The sequence below is a fragment of the Loxodonta africana genome, chromosome 19 (assembly GCF_030014295.1).
Source record: "Loxodonta africana isolate mLoxAfr1 chromosome 19, mLoxAfr1.hap2, whole genome shotgun sequence".
In the NCBI taxonomy this organism is placed as follows: domain Eukaryota; kingdom Metazoa; phylum Chordata; class Mammalia; order Proboscidea; family Elephantidae; genus Loxodonta; species Loxodonta africana.
The window spans coordinates 6,518,188-6,541,247 of record NC_087360.1 but is presented as its reverse complement, the minus strand read 5'-3'; the positions used below and the strand labels follow the sequence as shown (position 1 = coordinate 6,541,247).

Below are 23,060 nucleotides of genomic sequence, written 5' to 3'. Positions count from 1 at the left end.
GTGTGGCTTCCTTTTCTTCCCGCTGAGGCCACAAGCGAGTGGCTCATCCCTGGCTACATCTGAACTGTGGGTGGGCTGATTCCAGACCTGGCTCACTGTCAGCAGGGCGGTCAGGCCTGGCCCCTCCTCATGCATGGGTTTGCTTGGCTTGCTTTTTGCATGACCTTCTGCGCAGTTTTTGCATGACCTTCTGCGTAGTTTTGTTCCTGACCTTTGTGGGTCACAGAGCTCCAACCTCTGCTCACAGCTCGAAGCTTCCTTCCTGTCCCAGCCCAGGCCCTGTGGACTCTGAGTGTGGCTGTGTATTTAAAAGTCTTTCATTATGCTTTCCCCAGCATTCCCGTGTATTTGGAATGGAAAGTCCTTTGACCTGTGTTGATTTGAATTCCTGCTGTGTTCAAGTGGGCTTTTGTTCTACACACCTGGAGGCACCTGGTCACCTGTGCTGATGTTAACATTCTGCCCTTACAGATCTGGATGCTGGTGCAGCGGAAATGGATGTACCTTGAAAGCATTTTTATCGGTGGAGATATAAGATCCCAACTTCCAGAGGAGGCAAAGAAGTTTGACAACATCGATAGAGTGTTTAAAAGGGCAAGTGACTGGGTTCTATTTTAGTCACCAAAGAAGGACAGTTATTCGAGATAGTTTTCTTTTTGCATGTAATATTTTCCCTGTTATCTTCTAGATTTTTTTCCTCATCATTGTATATGGCCTTAATCTGTTCAGTAAAAACTTCCGTTTGATCTTTACCTGCTGTTGTATGATACTGCAACTTTAAAAATATTTTATTATAAAAGTAATACTTGCTTCTTTAAAAAATTTAGAAAATATAGAAAAGTAGACAAATATTTCTCTCCTGGTTCCATCCCCTTCACGTAATCACTGTGATATGCCATATGTCTTTTACCTTTTTTATATATCTATAAAAAAAAAAAAAAATTTTTATATCCTTAAAATATACAATTATAATCATATTGCAAATGATTTTATATATTGTAATTTTCTAATAATATTATGAAAAACATTATTTCATATTATGCAACCATCTGAAAAAATATTTTAATGACTTTATATAATAGAGTGTATTTATATGATATAATGGTGATATAATATTTATGTAATATAATATTTATATAATATTGGAGCCCTGGTGGCACAGTAGTTAAGAGCTTGGCTGCTCACCGAAAGGTCAGTAGTTCGAATCCACCAGCTGCTTCTTGGAAACCGTATGAGACAGTTCTACTCTGTCCTAAAGGATCACTATGAGTTGGAATCAACTTGATGGCAATGGGTATGGATTATATAATATTCCAGTGAGTGGCTTGGCCTTAGTTTACATGATTATTCTTTAGTAGTTGGGTATTTTTGTGGAACTGAATTCTTTGCTTTCATAAATAATGTGCAAGTTTGCCCCTAAGGCTTTTTCCATATTTAAGGTAAATATGATAAATTTTTAGAAAGTGAATTGCCCCTGAAAAGGGTATGCTCATTTACAAGCCCTTTCCAGAAAGGGTTGTATCAGCTGTCACTGCTGCTGGTAATTATTGGGACCAGGGTTTGACTGAGGCTGGCCACCTAAGCTCACAGTCCAGGTACTTTGCCACCTGCTTATGCTGCTCTGTTCTTCTGTTATGAACGGTCACGTCAGGTTTTGGTCTCCTTTATCCACTACAATTAGAATTTTTTTTCGTATTTATTTGCATACTTTCTTTTTTGAAACTAAAAAAGAATTACAGAACAAATATCTGCTCATTATAGAAGGATTTTGAAATTATAAATAAGCAAAAACAAAAACACAAGCCTATCACCCAAGATAACGACTAGTAACAGCTTGGCCTGTATCTTTCCATTATTTGTTCTATTCTTATGTAAATATATGAATAGACACATCAGTGAATAGATATTTTACAAAGATAAAGTCACTCTTCCTAATATAATGGGTTTTTTTTAATTGACATCGGTTTCAATAAATAAACATTTGAGATCGTTTATTGCAGCTGCTTCATATTCATTGGCACAAATTATTTACCTAATTCTCAATTGTTGGACATACAGGTTCTTTCTTTTTTTTTTTTTTGTCTTATAAAGAGTGCTACAGTGAACATTCTGGCATATACAAATTGGTGAAAGTGGAATTCTGGGTTCATTCATTCAACAGATACCGATTGATGACTGCTAGGTCTGTACTGTAGGTACTTGGTGCCCAGCCGTGAACAAACCAGATTAAAATCCCTGCCCTGTGCCAATGGCCATTTAGCAGAGAGACAGCAAAAAATGAACCAACAGACATAAGTATATATAATATGTTAGATGGTGCCAAGAATATATAAAAATTCGATAGATTTAGCCAAACTGCTCTGCCGAAAGGCTATGGTTTTGTTCTCTGCTCTGCCCATTCTGTGAACGAGAGCAGTCCTTCTGCTTACTCTGCTTGGCGTTTCCCTTGTCATCCTTTCCAGATAATGGCGGAGACTTTAAAAGAGCCCGTGATCAAGAAATGCTGTGAAGCCCCGAACCGCCTCAGTGACCTGCAGAATATCAGCGAGGGCCTGGAGAAGTGTCAGAAGAGTCTGAACGACTACTTAGACTCCAAGAGGAACGCCTTCCCAAGGTTCTTCTTCATCTCCGACGACGAGCTGCTCAGCATACTGGGGAACAGCGACCCGCTCTGTGTCCAGGAGCACATGATAAAGGTTGGCTCCTCTGGCCCATGCAGGCAGCATTCCCGCTCCCGTGCTGCCATCTGTCTTACGCATTTCACTTCTCTCTGTAGTTGTGTTCAGCCCCAGAGGTTTCAGACTGCAAAATGCTGCCCCAGTTTTTATTTGAAGCATAAATCTGATAACATTCACTTCGTCTGGAATTACACCAGGACTCAGCTGTTACTCGTTGCTCTCTTTCTGCAGTCTAAAAACAACATTTTTCTTTTTTTGAGAAATACAAACAAAAGAAAGAAATAATAGAGGCAATATACCAAGAAAACAAAAACAAAAACCCATTGCCATTGAGTTGATTCTAACTCATAGTGATCCTATAGGACAAAGTAGAACTGCCCCATAGGGTTTCCAAGGAGCAGGTGGTAGATTCAAACTGCTGACCTTTTGGTTAGCAGCCAAGCTCTTAACCACTGTGCCACCAGGGCTCCAGAGGCCATATAGGATAGTGGTTTCCCTGCCTCTACACTGATGTGCTGTGTAACCAGAGGCAAATTACTTAACCTCTCTGGACATCAGTTTCCTCATCTATATAAAAAAAAAAAAACATAAAAACCAATAAAGTAAGCTGAGAGGTATTATAGGATAGTGGTTTAGAACACAGATTCAATTCCTAGCTGTACACTGATTTGCTGTGTGACCATAGGTGAATTACATAGCCTCTCTGGGCATCAGTTTCCTCATCTGCAGATAGGAATAACCCCAGTAGTTACCTGCCTCAATAGGGTTGTCGTAAGAATCAAATTAGTGAATGTAAAGTACCTAGAGCAATGCCTGCCTTACACTGTTGACTAAATTACCTTACCAACCGCCCAGAATTGCCACTTGTTAACATTTAGTTATATTTTCTTTATCTGTTTTCTTCTAAAATAGAGTCATGTAGATAAAGTTGATGTACCCTCTATCCCATGTCCCCATCCCTAGTTCTTCCACTTAGCAGCCACTATCATGAGCTTGCTGTGATTCCTTCAGTCCGTGTTTCATACTTTTACATGAACACATGTGTATCTGGGGGCAGTATTGAATGGCAAGAAACACAACAGAGCCGTCTGTCTTGAGTGATAGAGAGTGGAGCACGGCCAGATAGCATCTGTCAGCTCATTGAAGTTGTACGCTGAGCACCAGCCTAGAGCAGGGCTTCCCTACCTCAGCACTGTTGACTTCCGGGCCCGGATCGTTCTTTGTGGTGAGGCTGTCCTGTGCATATCAGGGTGCTTAGCAGCATCCTGGCTTCTACCCACTACATGCCGGTAGCACCCCTCCAGCTGTGACAAACAAAATGCTTCCAGACATTGCCCAGTGTCCCTGGAAGGCAGACTTGCCCCTGGTTGAGAACTACTGGAGTAATTCTTGTATTCTGAGTAAACAAAGCACTATGATCAATTTTTTTTTTCTTTTACTGTAGATGGAGGTTTACAGAACAAACTAGTTTCTCATTAAACAGTTAGTACGCATATTTTTTATGACATTGGTTAACAACTCCATGACATGTCAACGCTCTCCCCTTCTTGACCTTGGGTTCCCCATTACCAGCTTTCCTGTCCCCTCCTGCCTTCTTGTCCTTGCCCCTGGGCTGGTGTGCCCCTTTAGTCTTGTTTTGTTTTATGGGCCTGTCTAATCTTTGGCTGAAGGGTGAACCTCAGGAGTGACTTCATTACTGAGCTATAAAGGTGTCCAGGAGCCATACTCTCTTGACTTCTCCAGTATCTGTCAGGGCAATAAGTATGGTTTTTTGTTTTTTGTTTTTTTGTGTGTGTGTGAGTTAGAGTTTTGTTCTACATTTTTCTCTAGCTCTGTCCAGGACGCCTCTATTGTGATCTCTGTCAGAGCAGTCAGTGGTGGTACCCAGGTACCATTTAGTTGTACTGGACTCAGACTGGTGGAGGCTGTGGTAGTTGTAATCCATTAGGCCTTTGGACTAATCCTTTCCTTGTGTCTTTAGTTTTCTTCATTCTCACTTGCTCCCAAAGAGGTGAGACCAGTGGAGTATCTTAGATGGCTGCTCACAGGCTTTTAAGACCCCAGAGGCTACTCACCAAAGTGGAATGTAGAACATTTTCTTTATAAACTATGTTATGCCAATTGAGCTAGTTGTTCCCCAAAACCATGGTCACCAGTGCCCCCATCTCAGCCATTTGGTCCCTCAGGGAATGCGGTTGTGTCTATGGAGCTTCCACGACCTTGCCTTGGACAAGCTGTGCTGCCTTCCCAGTATTGCGCACTGTCTTACCCTTCATCAAAGTATGGTCAAGTTTTGTTTCATGGTTTCCTTTCTCCAAGAGGAGGCTTATGTTCTGTCTCAACTTGTATTAACAAATGTTCTGCTGTTACAGAAGCGTGTGGTTAAAACCCGTTGCTGTTGAGTCGATTCCAACTCATAGCAACTCTATAGGACAGAGTAGAGCTGCCCCATAGGGTTTCCAAGTTGCTGCTGGTGGATTCGAACTGCTGACCTTTCAGTTAGCAGCCTGAGCTCTTAGCCAGTGCACCACCAGGGCTCCACGTGTGTCCTTGAGGCCTGTTGCCTTTCCCTCCTTCTCTCTTTCTGATTGGCAGATTGTGAACTGTATCATTTCCCGAACGTCATTCTGATGAATAACAATGATGACAGCTAGCAAATGCAAGCACTTCCGACACCTTGTCCCACTAGATCCTCCTAACAAGCCCATCTTGTAGGTTCCATAATTACATTCATTCCATCCACTGGTGAGGAAGCACGCTGAGAGAAGAGAAGCAGCTTGCCCACAGTTACCCAGCAGAACAGTGGGGAAGCCGGAATTCAGCCATAGATCTCGAATTCCTCAGCCTTAGAGTGTCCAACCAGTATCCCTGGGTGGTGCAGATGGTTGATGTGCTTGGCTGCTAACTGAAAGGTTGGTCGTTTGAGTCCACCCAGAGGCACCTCCAAAGAAAAGATTTACTTTTGAAAAACCAAGTATTAAAAACTGTAGGGAGCACAGTTCCACTCTGACACACATGGGGTCACCATGAGTCAGAATTGACTCGTCGGCAACTGGGACCAGTACTGGTAGGGTGTTTATTCACCAGGTTGTTCTACCTTTTCTGTGTTAGAGTGGTATCCATGTGTAGATACAGCCCCATAGTGGCATGTACCCTAGAATCTCATGTGTAGGGTGTCTGTCTGCTTTTTCTTTCTTCTATTCACACAGAGCTTTGCAGAGTACAGGGTAAACAAAAGTACCAAATAAGCATTTGTTTAGTGAAGAAACCACTGGGTGAATGAACATCTCTTTGGCATGTGACCCTGGCTCACCTGTTGCGGTTGCTTGCACCCTCTCAGTTCCGACCGGGCACCACGGGCTGCTCTTGATTCTAGGTCTCCAGTAAAGGGTTTCAGAGCGGCTTCCCCCTTTATTGTAGATGTATGACAACATAGCAGCCCTGAGGTTCAACGATGGGGACAGCGGGGAGAAGCTCGTGTCAGCCATGATCTCAGCAGAGGGAGAAGTCATGGAGTTCCGCAAGATCATCCGGGCCGAAGGGCGAGTGGAGGACTGGATGACAGCGGTTCTCAACGAAATGAGAAGAACAAACAGGCTGATTACCAAAGAGGCTATCTTCAGATACTGTGAAGACAGAAGCAGGTAAGGCTGTAGGTGTAGAATGTGCCCCTGTATCGTATTTGTAGTCCTACCAAAAAAAACCCAAACCCGTTCCCATCAAGCCAATTCAGATTCGTAGCCACCCTATAGGACAGAGTAGAGCTGCTCCATAGGGTTTCCAAGGAGCCGTTGGTGAATTCTAACTGCTGACTTTTGGTTAGCAGCCAAACACTTAACCACTGCAACACCAGGGCTCCCCAGGGTTCGGAGTAGATTGACAAGCACTTCAAATGAGGTTTTCTTGTCTCTCAGTAGCTGAATTAGCCGGCATATGTCTGTCTGTCAGTTAGCACCTAGCACAGTGTTTCTCAAAGTAGAGTCTTTGGACAAGCAGCATTAGCGTCCCTTGGGAGCTTGTTGTTAGCTGCTGCAGGAGTTGACCCCCAAGCTCGTGGTGATTCCATGCACAACGGAGTGAAATGCTCTCCAGTTCTGTTCCATCCCCACAATCGGTTGTGGATTGGATTGTTTGGCGGCGGGTGGTAGTGTGCTGCTGAAACAGAGGAAGAAAATATAACCTGACAAATTAAGAACGTGCCGCTCCTTCCCTCCCCCACATGCCTTTTATCTCTGTGTCCTGGTGGGGTGCATCAGATGAAATGAACATACTGATCTATTTGAGCAGGTTTAGCAAGGCCCAGGTGTTTTCTAGCCCCTAAAGAGCCCCTGTGTTCTGGAATATGACAAACACCACTTGTGTTCACCTTGGCTCTGCCCTGGGCCACTTTGTTGTCTCTGATCACGTATCCTCAGCTTCCACCTCTCCAGATTTCCAGCTTCGTAGATTTGTCATCATATGCAAGACCCATCATCGTTAACCGTTTTAGCACCACCTTCTGGATCTTTGTCAGCTTTGTTATAGCTCTCTGGCTATACATTCCCCCAGCAACAGGTGAGGGTTCCAGTTTCTCCTCATCCTCACCAACAAGGAGGGCGTTATTTTCCATTTTTCTTGTGATAGTCATCCTAGTAGTTCTGAAGTGGTATCTCCTCATGGTTTTGATTTGTATTTCCCTAATGACTGATGATGCTGGGCATCTTTTCTGGTGCTAATTGGCCATTTTTGTATCTTCATTGGAGAGATGTCTATTCAAGCCCTTTGCCCATTTTTAAATTGAATAGTTTGTCTTTTTGTCATTGGGTTATAGGAGTTCTCCATATGTCGTGGACATGAAACTCTTACTAGATATGTGATTTCCAGGTATTTTCTCCCAGTCTGTAGGTTGTCTCTGAAGAAGAGTCCAATTTATCTATTTTGTCTTTTGTTGCTTGTGCTTTTGGTGTCATATGGTTTCTAAGAACCCATTGTCAAAAACAAGGTCCTGAAGCTTTAAGAGAAATAAATTATTAACAGGGCTGTTTTTGTTCTCAATCCCCGAAAAACATCTCTTAAAGGTGTGCTTTCTTGTAGAGTCGACTGGATGCTCATGTACCAAGGCATGGTGGTGCTGGCGGCGAGCCAGGTGTGGTGGACCTGGGAGGTGGAAGATGTCTTCCGCAAAGTGAAGCAAGGGGAAAAGCAGGCCATGAAGAACTACGGCAAGAAAATGCACCGGCAAATCGATGAGTTGGTGACTCGGATTACTATGTCCTTGAGCAAAAACGACAGGAAGAAATACAACACTGTCCTCATCATCGACGTGCATGCCAGAGATATAGTTGATTCTTTCATAAGAGGCAGGTGAGGACCTCCTAGGGATACTCTTTGTCATTCTTCGGCCTCTCTCAGCTGTCTCTGCTTCCTCTTTCACGCCTGCCTTCTCTCCCATCACATCTTCTCCCTCTTCACTCATCTTCCATTTCTCACCTCCTAGCATTCTCGAGGCCCGGGAGTTTGAATGGGAGAGCCAGCTTCGGTTCTACTGGGACCGAGAACCGGATGAACTGAACATCCGCCAGTGCACAGGGACCTTCGGCTACGGTTACGAGTACATGGGTTTGAATGGGAGGCTGGTCATCACTCCCCTTACGGACCGGATTTACCTAACTCTCACTCAGGTAAGTGCTGACTTGCCTTTGGTGGTTATGATTTACCTTGGGGTATACAGTCTTCTCTAAGCATGCCTATGGTAATTATGATAGTAAAGGATGTCATTGCTGTAATCTATAAAGGATTTTCAATTTGGAAAATGACTGAATTGCTACTCTTTGGGATTGGGATGTTTTAAGTTCAGGAAGCTCCCAAGACCAGGTTCAGTAATTCACTAGAAGGACTCACAGAACTTAGCAAAGCTGTAATACTCATGGTTACAGTATATTACAGCAAAAAGATACAAATCAAAAGCGACAGTGGGGAAAGTCGCACAGGACAAGGTCCAGGAGAGACCAGGTGCGGAGCTTCCAGTTGTCTCCTCCCAGTGGAGTTGTCCAGACAGCTCTTATTTTTCCCAGCAATGATGTGTGGAGTATTGCTAACCGTGGAAGCTCACCTGAACTCTGGTGTCAAGAGTTTTTATTGGAGGGGTTGGTCACATAGACATGGCTGACCACCTGCATGATTAACTTTAGTCTCTAGCCCCTCTAGGGATCAAGTTGATATTGCATGGTCCAAGGTCTCTACCAGAAATCACATTGTTAGACTATCTGGCATGACCCAAGGCGTTGGGTAAACAAAGACATTCTAATCAGGCAGGACATACCAAGAGCTTGTTGGTCACTTCCCAGGAGCCGGGACCAAAGGGCCAAACCTTCCTCTGGGCAAGGTTAATCCTTTATTGCACAGATATGCGTGTGCCCATGGCATCATCTTTGATACCATTGGAGCATCGTCCTAAGAGCAGCCACCAAAGCAGTTTCCAGCTTGTTGCTTAGTCCCTGATTCACTGGTCCCCTTGTAAAGGGGGCCAGTAGGAGTCAATGGAGAAATGCAGAAAAGGAATGTTTAAACTGGTGATTATCGACAAGGGTGAGTGAACTTGTCTGTTGATACATGCACACACATACACAAACACACGCACGCACAGATACGTGTGTATATTTCACATATATTGTAACGCTGCTAAACTTGGAAATGACGCTTATTTCCTTACGTGGATCAGAAAACATGTTTTGCATTTGGCTTATAACAGGCGTTGTCCATGTATCTGGGTGGGGCTCCTGCTGGCCCAGCAGGTACTGGCAAAACTGAGACCACCAAGGACCTTGCCAAAGCCTTGGGCTTGCTCTGTGTTGTGACCAACTGCGGTGAAGGCATGGATTACAAGGTAAGGCCTTGATGTCATTTAGATCCTATCTCAGGCAGAGAGCTCAAAGTGTCCTTGACAGGAAAGCATCTCACCTTGTACTCGTCCATGAAATGACATTGCATGGTTGGAAGAATACGGTAGAAAACCTTTCAGCCCCAAAGTCTCAGAACTTTAAATGTGTCTGTTTTGCCTACAGGGGTCAGGTAGATAAGGTAAATGAGGGAAGCAGCCAACATAGACAATAGAGAGGGGTGGGGACTGCAGCCAACTGGAGAGCAATGCTTTGTCTGAAGGGGGTACCACGTTCAACTTCGGTCAACTGTTGCCATTTGGGAAAGTGGATCCAGTGTAGCTGAACTTTCCAACCCCTTAAGAACCCCTTAAGAGAAGCCAGAAATCCAGAGTTTTATGTGAAGATCTTCATTTATAAAATCTTATCAGTGGCCTCAAATCTTACCAGGAAGATCTTAGTTGGGTGGCCGGCGGGCTGCTTCTCTGCCAATCCAGATATCTGATAATTTGCTTTCATTTAGAAAATGTATCCATAAATTTTGTCGCTTGCAGCTTTAGAAATGAAAACACCCCTTGTCCGGGTGTCTCTTTCACTCCAGGCAGTTGGGAAAATTTTCTCTGGCCTGGCCCAGTGCGGGGCGTGGGGCTGCTTCGATGAGTTTAACCGGATTGACGCCTCTGTGCTCTCGGTGATCTCATCTCAGATCCAGACAATCCGAAATGCGCTGATTCACCAGTTCACCACGTTCCAGGTATGGATCGGCACGAGCTGCCACACCAGGCCCCCAAGACACTTGTCATAGTACCTTTGAAATACCAGAGTCGGTTTTCTGTTGATGAGGGTTTGCCAGATTTTTGTCTTCAAACCGAGATGGTCAGATTTCCCCAAATTATCATCAGCTCTGGTACTTACAGACGGTAATCTTCCAAGGACCTCAGCCTAGTTCCAGACATATAACTAGTGATTATAAGACAGAGAAGGCAACGTTCTGAAATAAGTGATGTTCAGGGCACCCTTTAAAAGAAAAATATATATACTCTTGGCAACTTCCTGAGTTTGAGAAAAACTGAGTTAACAAAATATAAACCCCATTCAATCAAAAATGTCTTTCAATTGAAATTATCACAGCGAATGAGAAATTTTTTCTTCATATCTGGTAAAGTTATGGCATTGTAATGAGTAGAATTTTTTATGTCATTATCAAAGTGAAAAGATAAAACGTTAAAATTTTTTGAGAACACACCAAGCCCCCTGCCGTGTGCAAGAATACATTTGCAGACTCCAGTTTGAGAAATTTGCGTTAAGTTACATCACATGATCTGGATCTGAACGTAAAGAAACAGGATGTATGTAATTTTGGTAGCCTAGAAGTGGGATTTTTGGCAACAAAGACAGGTGTGGCTGGGCCGCTGCCCTGCACCAGGGCCGCCTGCATCCCAACATGCTGCTCCTGCAGCCGTCCTCACCCCCTTGTATACTTGCCACCCTCTGTCACTCGCTCCATAAACACATGATGCCCTGTGCCACCGCATGTCTGCCTGGAATTGTCCTTTCTTCCCCTTTGTCTGAAAACTCCTATTCATCCTCCAAAACCCAAAAAAAGCCCCACCCGGCAGCTCGGGACCAAAATTCAGCTTGGACTGGCGATGGCTTCCTTTTCTGCTTTCTCCGCAGACTCAGTGAGGCTGCTCGTCAAGGGACTGTGTAAACTGAACACTGTTAAAGATGTTCAGAATTCTAGTAAAGCTTCCGGATAGATTTTTTTTGTCTTAATGAGACTTTCTGAAATGTTTTTAGGGCTGAGCTTCTTGCTCCCACAGGAGAGAAACTTAACCGGCAATGCATTTAAGTTTCCAGAAGCCGTGTTTTTAAGAGCAGGCCTCTCAGTCATCTGCAGAGGTGGCCCTGTGGCCCCAGAGGCCTGTGGGCCTCATGTGGATTCCTGGGGAGTGGTGAGGATTCTCTCGAGTGTAGACTTGGGAACACGACAGTGGCCTCCTTTTCTGGGGAGCACCAGCTATCTGCTGGGCTGCCCGCTTGTCACTGAGGCAGCGTGTGCCCCTTAAAAATGAAAATTTATGTCCTTTGTGTATTTGATGGACAAATGAAAGAAACGAAATAGTAAAATCTTAGTAGAGAGAAAATTTTACCAAGAGACAATTGAGGCTCAACCTTAGGCTTGTTGTTGTTAGGTGTCATTGAGTGGGCTCCGACTCATGGCAACCCCACGTACAGCAGAATAAAATATTGCCTGGTCCTGCGCCATCTTCATGGTCACTAGTGCGTTTGAGTCCATTGTTGCAGCCACTGTGTATTTTAAGGCTCATCTTCCAGCACTATATTGGACAATAATATTCAGTTGTGATCGATAGGGTTTTCATTGGCTAATTTTTGGAAGTAGATTACCAGGCCTTTCTTCCCAGACTGTCTTAGTCTAGAAGGCCCACTAAAACCTGTCCACCATGGGTGACCCTGTTGGTATTTGAAATACCAATGGCCTAGCTTCCAGCATCACAGCAATACGCCACCCGCCAGAGTGTGACCAACTGACAGGTAGGTGGTGGAGCCTTAGGCTAAAGGGGCTATAAAAATATGGAGATTCCTGCAGTTTGCTGGTACCTGGGGCAACTGGAGGCATGAAGACTGGTTTCTGAGATACAGTTCTTCTGGAGAGGGAACCACAGTAGGTCCAGGTACACAGGTTGGGGGGATGGGAGTAGGGAAGGGGATAACATTAATGACAATTAAGTTTTTATTAATGAACATTAATAAAACAAACACTAGTGAAGATCTTTGTGCGAAGTGTCGGGCTGGATGATCTTGTATATATTGTCTTATTTCATGGTCACGACCATGCTACAAGGTATATTTTGCAGAAAAGGGAATCGAGACTCAGAGCAGTTAAGTAACCTGTCGGGGGTCACACAGTGGATACATGGCAGGGCTTCGACTCAGCCTGGGCTGCTCTCCTTCCCCGACATCAGCTTTTACCACTTGGGGGAGCCTTGGCTCAGATCAGAGTTTGGTGTCACCTGAGACTTACCCTCCCCCTGCAGACTTGGGCCTTCAGAAAGAAGACTCTGCCTTTAACACCTGGAGAGGGAGGGAGACCAAGGTGCCCTCTGCCTCAGGCCCATGGAAAATAGCCCTCGGCTCAGCCACAGCCTCCTTTCCTTCTCTTGTCCTCTAGTTTGAAGGGCAGGAGATCACCCTGGACCCGCGAATGGGCATCTTCATCACCATGAACCCTGGCTATGCCGGCCGCACGGAGCTGCCCGAGTCGGTGAAGGCCCTCTTCCGGCCCGTTGTGGTGATTGTGCCCGACCTGCAGCAGATCTGCGAGATTATGCTCTTCTCGGAGGGCTTCCTGTGGGCCAAGGTGAGCTCAGAGCATCCCAGAGCCGCCCCGGTTTGTCGGAGCACCCCAGAGCCCCCCCAGTCTGCTTCCAGGCCAGCGGTTCCCAAAGGCTTAGTTCTGTGTATTGTTTTTTCATTTGTTTTGTTTTTTGCTTTATCTCTCTCTCCTCCCCTTCTTTTTTAAATTATAACTTTTTATTTTGCAAAAATTTAAAACTTGCAAGATGTAGCCATAGTATAGAGTTCCCATGTACTCTTCACCCAGCTTCCCCTAATGAGCATATCTTATATAGCCATAAACCATTGTCAAGCCAGGACATCAGCATTGGACCATACCATTATCTCAGGTAAAGGTTTTGTGCAGATTTCACGTTTTACATTCTGTTTCTCTTAGTTGTCTCCCTCTCTCATATTCTGTCTCCCCCACTCTCTCTGTCTCTCATATTCTCTCTGTCTCGTAATTCTCTTTTATATCCTCTCCCTCTCTTACAGTCTCTCTCCTTCTTATACACTTTCTCTGTGGTGTGCGTATAGTTCTATGACGTTTTATCACATGTGTAGAGCTGAGTAACCATCCCCACGAACAGGACCAAGAACTGTTCCATCACCAAAGATACTTCCTTGTGTTACCTTCCCCCCAATCCTAGCACCTGATGTTACCCATAATAGTCACACCCTCCCCCTAACCCTAACCTCTGACAATTGCCGATGGGCTTCCTGTCACTATAAGAGATGGAAGGGTTATGTAAATGGAAACATACAGTGTGTAACCCTTTGAAATGGGCTTTTTGCACTCAGCCTAAAGCCCTTAAGAGTATGTAACTTTTTAAAACATTACAGGTACCTCCTTTATCTACTTTTTATATGTCTGTATAAAAGTATGCACGTATATTTTTTCAGAAGGCTCTGAAAAAGGTGTAAAGTAGGCAATATTTTTATCATAAAGGGTTGATAGGTTGCTTTTCTGCAATATTTAAAAAAAAAAAAAAAAAGCTCTGTCATGTCTGGATTTTGAGTTTGAGAGGTGAGATCTCTTGTCCTTGTTCTTAGTTTTCTTTACCCTGATTCCCATGCCGTCTGTCACACCAGCAGGCTTTGAATTCTTGACTCGTCCTGTCCTCCGAGTGGTGGCAGGAGAAACTTTAAAAATATGCTTAGATCAAAATAAACAAGAGGCCTGTTTTCAAAGTGTGAAGTTGGGTCCTGGTGTTTCAGGTGGTTAAGATTTCCCCCAGCCTTTAAGGAGAGTCATCAGATTTTGGAAAGGCAGGTGTTCTTTTAAATTAGTTCCCAGTTTTTAATAGTTAGAAACAAAACGCCCACCCCATATCTCTGGAAGTTAGAGACAAGATGTGCTTATTTATAGAGCAGCTTTGTTTCCATCCCTTCATGCCCATTTTCTTGCTTTTGTATAATGGTGTTTTATTGCTTTCACATTATTGAATTTTTTTCCCATCATCTTTTGTCAAAAAGACTCTGGCCAAAAAGATGACTGTCCTGTACAAGCTGGCCCGGGAGCAGCTCTCCAAGCAACATCATTATGATTTTGGGCTCCGAGCCCTGAAGTCGGTGCTGGTTATGGCTGGCGAGCTAAAAAGGGGCTCCTCTGACCTTAGGGAGGTAGGGCCATTCACTGGCTATTCACTCGGTTCTTGCTTATTTAATAATATTGTTTCCTTGTAGTTGGACTTATTACCTTAAGGTCAAGTTCAATGTTCTCCCTTCGGTAGCAAAGTGAATGACGCTCTAATACTCATAATCACCCTGCAATCTCAGAATGGCGGGGTGGAGGAGTGGGGATAAACAAATTCTCGTGATCCTATGACCACGAGGTTTTTTTCCCCTTTGCGATAGAGATAAGAACACTTATATCTCTTCCACGAAGCACAGCTCAGCTAATGCTGCCCTGGGGGCAGCGGGTGCGTGCGTTCCTCTGGAGACTGTTTGCAGTGCTTGGTATTGTTTCATGTTTTGTGGGAGAGTTTCCAGGCTAGATGTCTATGAGAACAAGTGTGTTCCGTTTCTCCTAGGACAGGCCATGTTGGAGGTGTCTGTGAGAATGAGTGTGTTCCATTTCTTCTACCACCTAGCCCTGTGGGAGGTGTCTGTGAGAACGAGTGTGTTCCATTTCTCCTACCACCTAGCCCTGTGGGAGATGTCCGTGAGAATGAGTGTGTTCTGTTTCTCCTAGCCCCTGGCCCTGTTGGAGATGTCTGTGAGAACAAGCGTGTTCCATTTCTCCTAGGAGGGGCCATGTTGGAGATGTCTGTGAGAATGAGTGTGTTCTGTTTCTCCTAGCCCCTGGCACTGTGGGAGATGTCTGTGAGAACGAGTATGTTCCATTTCTCCTACCACCTGGCCCTGTTGGAGATGGCTGTGAGAACGAATGTGTTCCATTTCTTCTACCACTTGGCCCTGTTGGAGAAGTCTGTGAGAACGAGTGTGTTCCATTTCTCCTAGCACCTGGCCCTGTGGGAGATGTCTGTGAGAACCAATGTGTTCCATTTTTCCAAGCACCTGGCCCTGTGGGAGATGTCTGTGAGAACCAGTGTGTTCCATTTCTCCTACCACCTGGCCCTGTGGGAGATGTTTGTGAGAACGGGTGTGTTCCATTTCTTCTAGACCTGGACCTGTGGGAGATGTTTGTGAGAACGGGTGTGTTCCATTTCTTCTAGACCTGGCCCTGTTGGAGTTGTCTGTGAGAACGAGTGTGTTCCGTTTCTCCTAGGATGGGCCCTGTTGGAGATGTTTGTGAGAACAAGTGTGCTCCGCTTTTCCTAATACCTGGCCCTGTTGGAGATGTCTGTGAGAACGAGTGTGTTCCATTTCTTCTACCACCTGGACCTGTGGGAGATGTTTGTGAGAACGGGTGTGTTCCATTTCTTCTAGACCTGGCCCTGTTGGAGTTGTCTGTGAGAACGAGTGTGTTCCGTTTCTCCTAGACCTGGCCCTGTTGGAGATGTCTGTGAGAACGAGTGTATTCCATTTCTCCTAGGATGTGGTGTTGATGAGGGCCCTGCGAGACATGAACCTTCCCAAGTTTGTGTTTGAAGATGTCCCTCTCTTCCTCGGTTTGATTTCCGACTTGTTTCCCGGACTCGACTGTCCACGCGTTCGCTACCCTGATTTCAACGATGCTGTGGAGCAGGTGTTGGAGGAGAACGGCTACGTCATCCTACCAGTTCAGGTAAAACCGGCTAAAGAGGGGAGTTCACGCTATCTTCGGTGGGCACAGTGTGATCACATGACCCAGGTATTTTGTTCTGAGGTCCAACTATTTAGATGTTTTCTACCTCCTTTTTTTTTTCCCCAGAGTCGCAGTTGCTCATAAAATTTAATCAGGTATTAACTGGGGTAGAAATAAAAAAATTTAATTGTGGTTAAAATGAAAAAAACAAAAACATGTATATGTGTAGCGAAAAATTTACCGTTTTAACCATTTTTAAGTGTATGATTCAGTGACATTAATTACATTCACCATGACATGCAACTGTCACCACTATCCATTTCCAAAATTTCTTCATCACCCCAATCAGACGCTCAGCGCCGCTTAAGCAATGATTCTCCATTTCCGCCCCCGCGCCCCCCGCCCCACCTGGTAACCACTGGTTCCTCAATCAGTTAGACATAGAGTCACCATCTGACCCAGCAATTCCACTCTAGGTTTATATCCAAGGGAACTGGAAACATACCCGTACGAGAACTTGTATACAAGTGTTGACAGCAGCACTATGCACAACAGCCAAAATGTGGAAACAACCCAAGTGTCCATCACCAGATGAATGGACAAACAAAATGTGGTACACACACACAATGGAATATTGTTGTTAAGTGCCATCGAGTCAGTTCTGCCTTATGGTGGCCCTATAGGGCAGAGTAGAACTGCCCCATAGGGTTTCTAAGGCTGTACTCTTTATGGAAGCAGACCACCACATCTTTCTCCCACAGAGAGGCTGGTGGGTTCCAACTGCTGCCCTTTTGGTTAGCAGCTGAGCACTTAACCCACTGTGCCACCAGGGCTCCTTAATGGAATATTACTTAGTTATAAAGAGAACCAAAATTCTGACACATGGCTACAAAGTGGATGAGCCTTAAAAACATGATGCTGAGTGAAAGAAGACGGTCACAAAAGGCCGCACACTGTATGATTTCCATTTCTATGAAATATCCAGAACAGCCAAGTGCATAGAGACAGAAAGTAGCCTAGCGGTTGCCTTAGGCAGAGGGAGATAGGGAGCCTGGGGCGGGGGGTGGGTGTTGTACAGAGTGTGGTGAAGTTTGCACGCTCTGTGAATATACTGAAAACCACTGAACTGTACATGTTACATGGATGAGTTGTATAGGAGTTACAGCTCAGTAAAGCTGTGTAAAAAAGACATGTTTAACCCAGTTGCCCCTTGTGCCCCGCAGGTGGATAAAGTGGTTCAAATGTTCGAGACGATGTTGACGCGCCACACGACCATGGTGGTGGGGCCCACCGGAGGGGGCAAGTCTGTGGTCATCAACACTCTGTGTCAGGCCCAGACCAAGTGAGTGGGGTCCCCATGGCAGGGCCGCTCCATGGGAAATGGCTGGCGGTGGCATCACCTAGTTCTGCTCTGCTCTCTGGCTTATTTCCTAGAAGGGTAAATTCATGCAGAACACCCCTTTAAAGTCAGAGTGCCTTTGCTCGTTTCATTGCTGATTTTAGTTAACACTTTGGGACCCTGGTGGTGCAGTGGTTAAGTGTTTGGCTGCTAACCAAAAGGTCAGCAGTTCAAAACCACCAGCTGCTCCTTGGAAACCCTGGGGCAGTTCTACTCTGTACTATAGGGCTGCTATGGGTTGGAATCGACTCCACAGCAATGAGTTTGTTTGTTTTTTTAGAATGTGAGATAGTGGCCTGTGTACACATTAGACTATGAGTAGGTGATTTGTGAAATGAGAATTTCATAAAATGTCGTGTAAGGATATTTTGAAAGCTAACTTGGTAAGTCATTCTGCTGGTGCTGATTGCCCTGTTACAGAAAGTTGGGCCCCATTGTACTGCAGCACTGCTGTGGTGCCAAGCGGCCAGAAAGAGAGCGTCACCTCCTACTGCAAGACACCATCATAACCCTTCTTATCATCATCTCTGCAGGCGCCGTTCGGCTTGCAGGAAAACGTGGTCTCACACTCATATATAGAAGACTAGGAAGGCGTAGTATATTGATATCCTTATACTGAAAACGGATTTTCTGATGTCTCACTTCACTCTTAAACAATAGCTACATTTAGACATACTTCAGTGGAGGCTAATATTCCAGCAAATATAGAAGTCAGATATTATAATCTTTGTGACTCTATCATTTCTAACTTAAAAAAAAAAAAAATCAAACCAGTTGCCATCGAGTCAACTCCGATTCATGGTGACCCCGTGCGTGTTGGGGTAGAACTTTGCTCCAAAGGGTTTTCAGTGGCTGATTTTTTGGAAGTAGGTCTCCAGGCCTTTCTTCCAAGGTGTCTCTGTGAGGACGGTAGCCGGCAGGCTTTCAGTTAGTAGCCTAGTTCTTAACCGTTTGTGCCACCCAGGGATTCCTCGTTTCTAGATCGTCGTTATAAAGTCTCACGGTTATGTGACTGCCGTTTGTTCTTTTCATCTTTTTACATGTTTCATTTGAGCCTTCAGTGGATGGCGGCCAACTCTGAGTGGGCCCTGCCGTAGTCACCCTGGGTCTCATTCTTTACTCTAACTCACTGTCAGATAACTTCTAGTACATATGTGTGTATATGTATGCAATTATTATTTTTATATTCTTTGACTAATTATGGACTGTGCTCTGTGAAGATTAGCTTTCTTGAGATGTATTAATCCTGTGGCAGTGTGGGAACTGCAGGCATTGGAGTAGGAAACACCCTGTGTACATGATTTATAAAGTCAAAAACACAGAGCAAATATTGTCTTGTAAATACCAGGGCATGAACATGCATAGTTTAGAGACTTGTTACATTATCTTAGATGTCTGAGTATTGAGTCCTGTGTACCAATAATTATGAAATATTTGCACAAGTATGTAATATACATTAATTTGGTTATAAATATGTAATATACATGAGTATATTAATGACTTAGTCATTAATACATGAGTATGAAAGACACATGAAATTAGCTTTTTGTTGCCCTCAAAAGGCAGAGCTCCATTTTCAGTTGGAGCCTCATGTGTGTTGGGATCCCTGTTTTCAGTGAATTGCAGTCCCTTTATTTTCAGTGTAACCTGTTAACCATGAGCAGAAAGCCCAGTCTAGGGTTCGAGTGGACTACGTTTTGAATTTTGGATTGGACTCAAAATATCTAGTCAGGTGCCACTCCAGTTCCTCACACAGGCAGCCGGATCATTTTCCTAGTGTTTTTAGCCTCCCTGAACCGTGACTAAAGCTCCTTTCTGGTTTAGGCTTGGGCTGCTGACAAAGCTATACATCCTGAACCCCAAAGCTGTGAGTGTCATAGAACTCTACGGCATCCTGGACCCTACCACCCGGGACTGGACAGATGGAGTGTTGTCAAACATCTTCAGGGAGATCAACAAGCCAACGGATAAGAAGGAGCGAAAGTGAGTATCTGTGAGGAGGAAAGAGCCTGGGCTAATTGATGTTGTTTTAGTTGGCTCCTGTTAGCTTCTGTCAAGCCAGCTGTCCTTCTCTTTGGCATCCTTTCATCGTAAGCAGTTCCGCAGACTTTCTTTACCTTCGTGGCCTTGACGTTTGGAAGAGTCCAGGCTGGCTGTTCCATAGAATGCCCTCAGCTTGTTTGTGTCTCGTGCCCCTCATGACTAGACACAGCCTCTGCATCTCTGGCAGCAGCATCGCAGAAGTGACGTCATGTCCTCCTCAGCGCGTGTCTTCCGAGGCGCATGGTGATGGTTTGACCGTGATTGGTGAGACTAACTTCGAGCATCTGGTTATGGTGGTATCTGTCATTTTTCCCCTTTAAACCTGATATTCGAACTCTGGGGACATACCTTAAACTATCCTGTAAACACCCTGTTTGTCATCAAACTTTGCCCAATGGTTTAGCACCTACTGATGATTGCCCGAATCTACTATTCCTACAGTGGTTATAAAATAGAGATTTTCTGTTGGGACAATTGGTGAAATTTGAATACAGACAGTATATTAGATAACAGTATTGATGTTAAATTTCCTAAATTTGATAATTGTGCTATGGTTACATAGAAGAAAATGGGGATTATTTTTAGGAAAACACATGCTGAAGTATTTAGGAATAAAGGGATATTATGACTGCAGTTTACTCTCAGATGATTTAGAGAGAGAGAGTACACACAAATGTGGCAAAAAATTAACAATTGGAGAATTTGGGTGAAAGGTATGTGAGGGTTCCTTATACTATTCTATTCTTGTAACTGTAAGTTTGAAATTATTTACAAATAAGTTGAAGAGAAAAAAATAATGGAGCAAAATAAGGCAAAATGTTAGTACTGCAAAAAATCTACTTATACCAGCAAATTGGAAGCGAAATCAAACCACCATTCCAATACAATTATATACTTATCCTTTGGATGTGGACTTCGCTGTGATGTAACTCATTGAAGTATAACAGCCAGTTAAATACCTAAGGCGTTGGAGCTAAAGTATCCATGTAATCCAGGGTTGTAAACTCAGGTGCTTCCAGGAGCCCAGTGGGTAACATAAATGAGTGAAGTGGGTCAGGTTAGATGGGTACACGAAATACTTCCTTTTCCTCTTGACTTTGCCATAAGAAAAACTAGAGTGGTTGAAATCTGTGATAAATGGCAATTGATGCTCAGCCTCAGATTTCAGAAGAGAATGGTGGGGGTGGGGGTGGACCGTGGCACTCTGGGTAGTGTACCGCCTGTCTCATTGGGGCAGCACCACTCAGCTTCTGCAGATCATTCCCATGAAGGAACGCAAGTCTGTGTTACTAGACCTTCCAATTAGACAGAGAAGCAGGAAATCCAGATTTTCACTTAAAGTTTCTAATTATTAAATGTCAATTACTAACTGGAACAGTGTTAACGTACCATGTGGGTCAAAGCTCTAGACAAAGTAGGGTGCCCTGTCTCGATCATGGCTAGAGAACCCTGGGAAAAGACGTTCAACACGAATGGGCACCAGGTTACTTGAGTTCCTAATTGGCAGCTCTCTAGACGCCATGGCTCATCTTGCTTCGGTTGCCACAGGTACATTTTATTTGACGGTGATGTTGATGCTCTGTGGGTGGAGAACATGAACTCGGTGATGGATGACAACAAGCTGTTGACGTTGGCCAATGGAGAGCGCATTCGGCTTCAAGCACACTGTGCCCTGCTCTTTGAGGCAAGTAGTGATAAAAGATAATTTTGAACATAAGCTTTTTAATTTAAATTTAAGATGTTTGCTAAAGTAATAATAAATATAGATTATTATAAAAACAAATAATGCAGAAGAGTTTATAATGAGCAAAACCCTTTGCTTCCTACTTGCTTTCTACTTGGCACCCCCAGCCCCTCTTTATTATATCCCAGGGACAACTACTTTCACTCTTGAGTTGAATGGTTACCCTGGTATCTATAAGTAATATGTTTAGTGTACGATTTCTTCCTTTACCAAGTTTGCATATTATCTATTGATTGACTGCTATGAGGGCAAAGATGCATTCCTTATACCCTTTCCTCTTACTCAGAACAGTATGTTATTAAATCAGTTAAACCAGTAAACGTGAATGAATATGAGAATATTATTTACTGCAGAGCCAACTAGTATACTGTGATTATGTTTACTTTCTTTTACAACCTTTTGTTTTGCCCGGAGTTTCTAATTGCTTTCCTTTTCCTCCCATACTGTTTGCCTTTATCTTATCCCTATTTCTTTTTTCAAACTTTCTCTCATAGCAACTGTCTGTTGAGTCTCCCGTTTTTTCCCTGGAGACCACTCTCGGGAGGGGGGAGGGGACCTCCATCTCCTGCTTACAATATGGACTGCTTGCCCTCTGGGCCCGAGTCATAGTTATTATCCTGAGGGCTCCTTTCACTTTAGTTTAAGATTAATGATGTTCTCACCTTGGTCTGCAAAATGTGTTTGTGTAGCCACAGTGCACTAGTCTGTGTGCATATCATTATCTGATGGGCCACCCAAAATGTGTTTCTTTTTTTCATACAGAGAAAGAAATAAGTGGGTTAATATTGCTGGTTTAGGTGCATACTTATTAAGTTTTTTACTACCTGATCTTAACTGTATTTAAAAAATAGAAAGACAAAAAAAAAAGAAAGGAAAAAAAAAAAAAACCCTGTAAGACAATGTTTGTCACTGTGTGGTGGATTTTTTTTTTTAATATTATTTTATTATGTTTTCAATGAATGTTTACACATCAGTTTAGGTTCCCATTCAACAATTTCTGTACAAGTTGTTCAGTGACATTGGTTACATTCTTCACAGTGTGTGAATATTCTCATTATTTCTGTTCTGGTTGTTGAATTTTGTGTGGTGGGATTTTTGATAATTTAGTTTCTTCTTTATACTCTTCTATTTTTGCCAGATATACTACATCATGTTAATTTTTTCATGTTAATTTTATAGTAAGAGAAAACTAAAAAGGCATGATATCCTAAATATATAATCTTCCCGTCATAAACCTAAGTGCTGGATTAGGAGCGTCTCAGGAAAGCTGTCTTAATCTGGACATGACTTGGGTTTTATGTAGTTGTAAAAATGTTGTGCAAGAAAAGGCCCCGAAACAAGCTGTAGACGTGACTGATTTTTTTTTTTTTTCCATTTTCTAGGTTGGAGATTTACAGTATGCCTCTCCTGCAACTGTATCTCGGTGTGGCATGGTCTATGTTGACCCTAAAAACTTGAGATATGAACCATACTGGAAAAAATGGGTTAATAAAATACAAAACAAGGTGAAAATTATTTCTAAAGTGAACTGGAAGTTATGGTAGTTGGATAAACATAAGCCAGAGGGATGTTTGTAGTTGAACGCCATGACCTTGACTTGCCCGTGACCTTAACACTTCAATACTGATGAAAACATGGAAGACATTACATTTCTACATAATTCTTAGCTGGTGGAATAGGTAATGTTTGATGGTCTAGACCAGGGGACAAGAAACTTTCTGGAAAAGGGCAAATGGTAAATATTTTAGTTTTTATGGGCCATATGGTTTCTTTTGCAACTGCCCAACTTTGG

The 23,060-nt window shown here is 43.7% G+C and overlaps 1 protein-coding gene across 2 annotated transcripts in view; it reads left to right on the top strand.

Annotated features, from left to right (window-relative positions):
• The window catches only part of DNAH10 (dynein axonemal heavy chain 10), a 141,097-nt gene that overhangs the window by 61,187 nt on the left and 56,850 nt on the right, over positions 1–23,060 (top strand). For both annotated transcript variants that reach the window (XM_010599807.3, XM_064272098.1), the window contains 14 exons: positions 472–594; positions 2,463–2,696; positions 6,099–6,322; positions 7,752–8,021; positions 8,155–8,338; positions 9,409–9,543; positions 10,137–10,289; positions 12,729–12,917; positions 14,369–14,515; positions 15,891–16,082; positions 17,306–17,424; positions 19,306–19,464; positions 21,073–21,208; positions 22,651–22,773. In XM_010599807.3, coding sequence (XP_010598109.2) covers positions 472–594; positions 2,463–2,696; positions 6,099–6,322; positions 7,752–8,021; positions 8,155–8,338; positions 9,409–9,543; positions 10,137–10,289; positions 12,729–12,917; positions 14,369–14,515; positions 15,891–16,082; positions 17,306–17,424; positions 19,306–19,464; positions 21,073–21,208; positions 22,651–22,773 — 2,388 coding nt within the window. The remainder of the gene's footprint in view (positions 1–471; positions 595–2,462; positions 2,697–6,098; positions 6,323–7,751; positions 8,022–8,154; positions 8,339–9,408; positions 9,544–10,136; positions 10,290–12,728; positions 12,918–14,368; positions 14,516–15,890; positions 16,083–17,305; positions 17,425–19,305; positions 19,465–21,072; positions 21,209–22,650; positions 22,774–23,060) is intronic.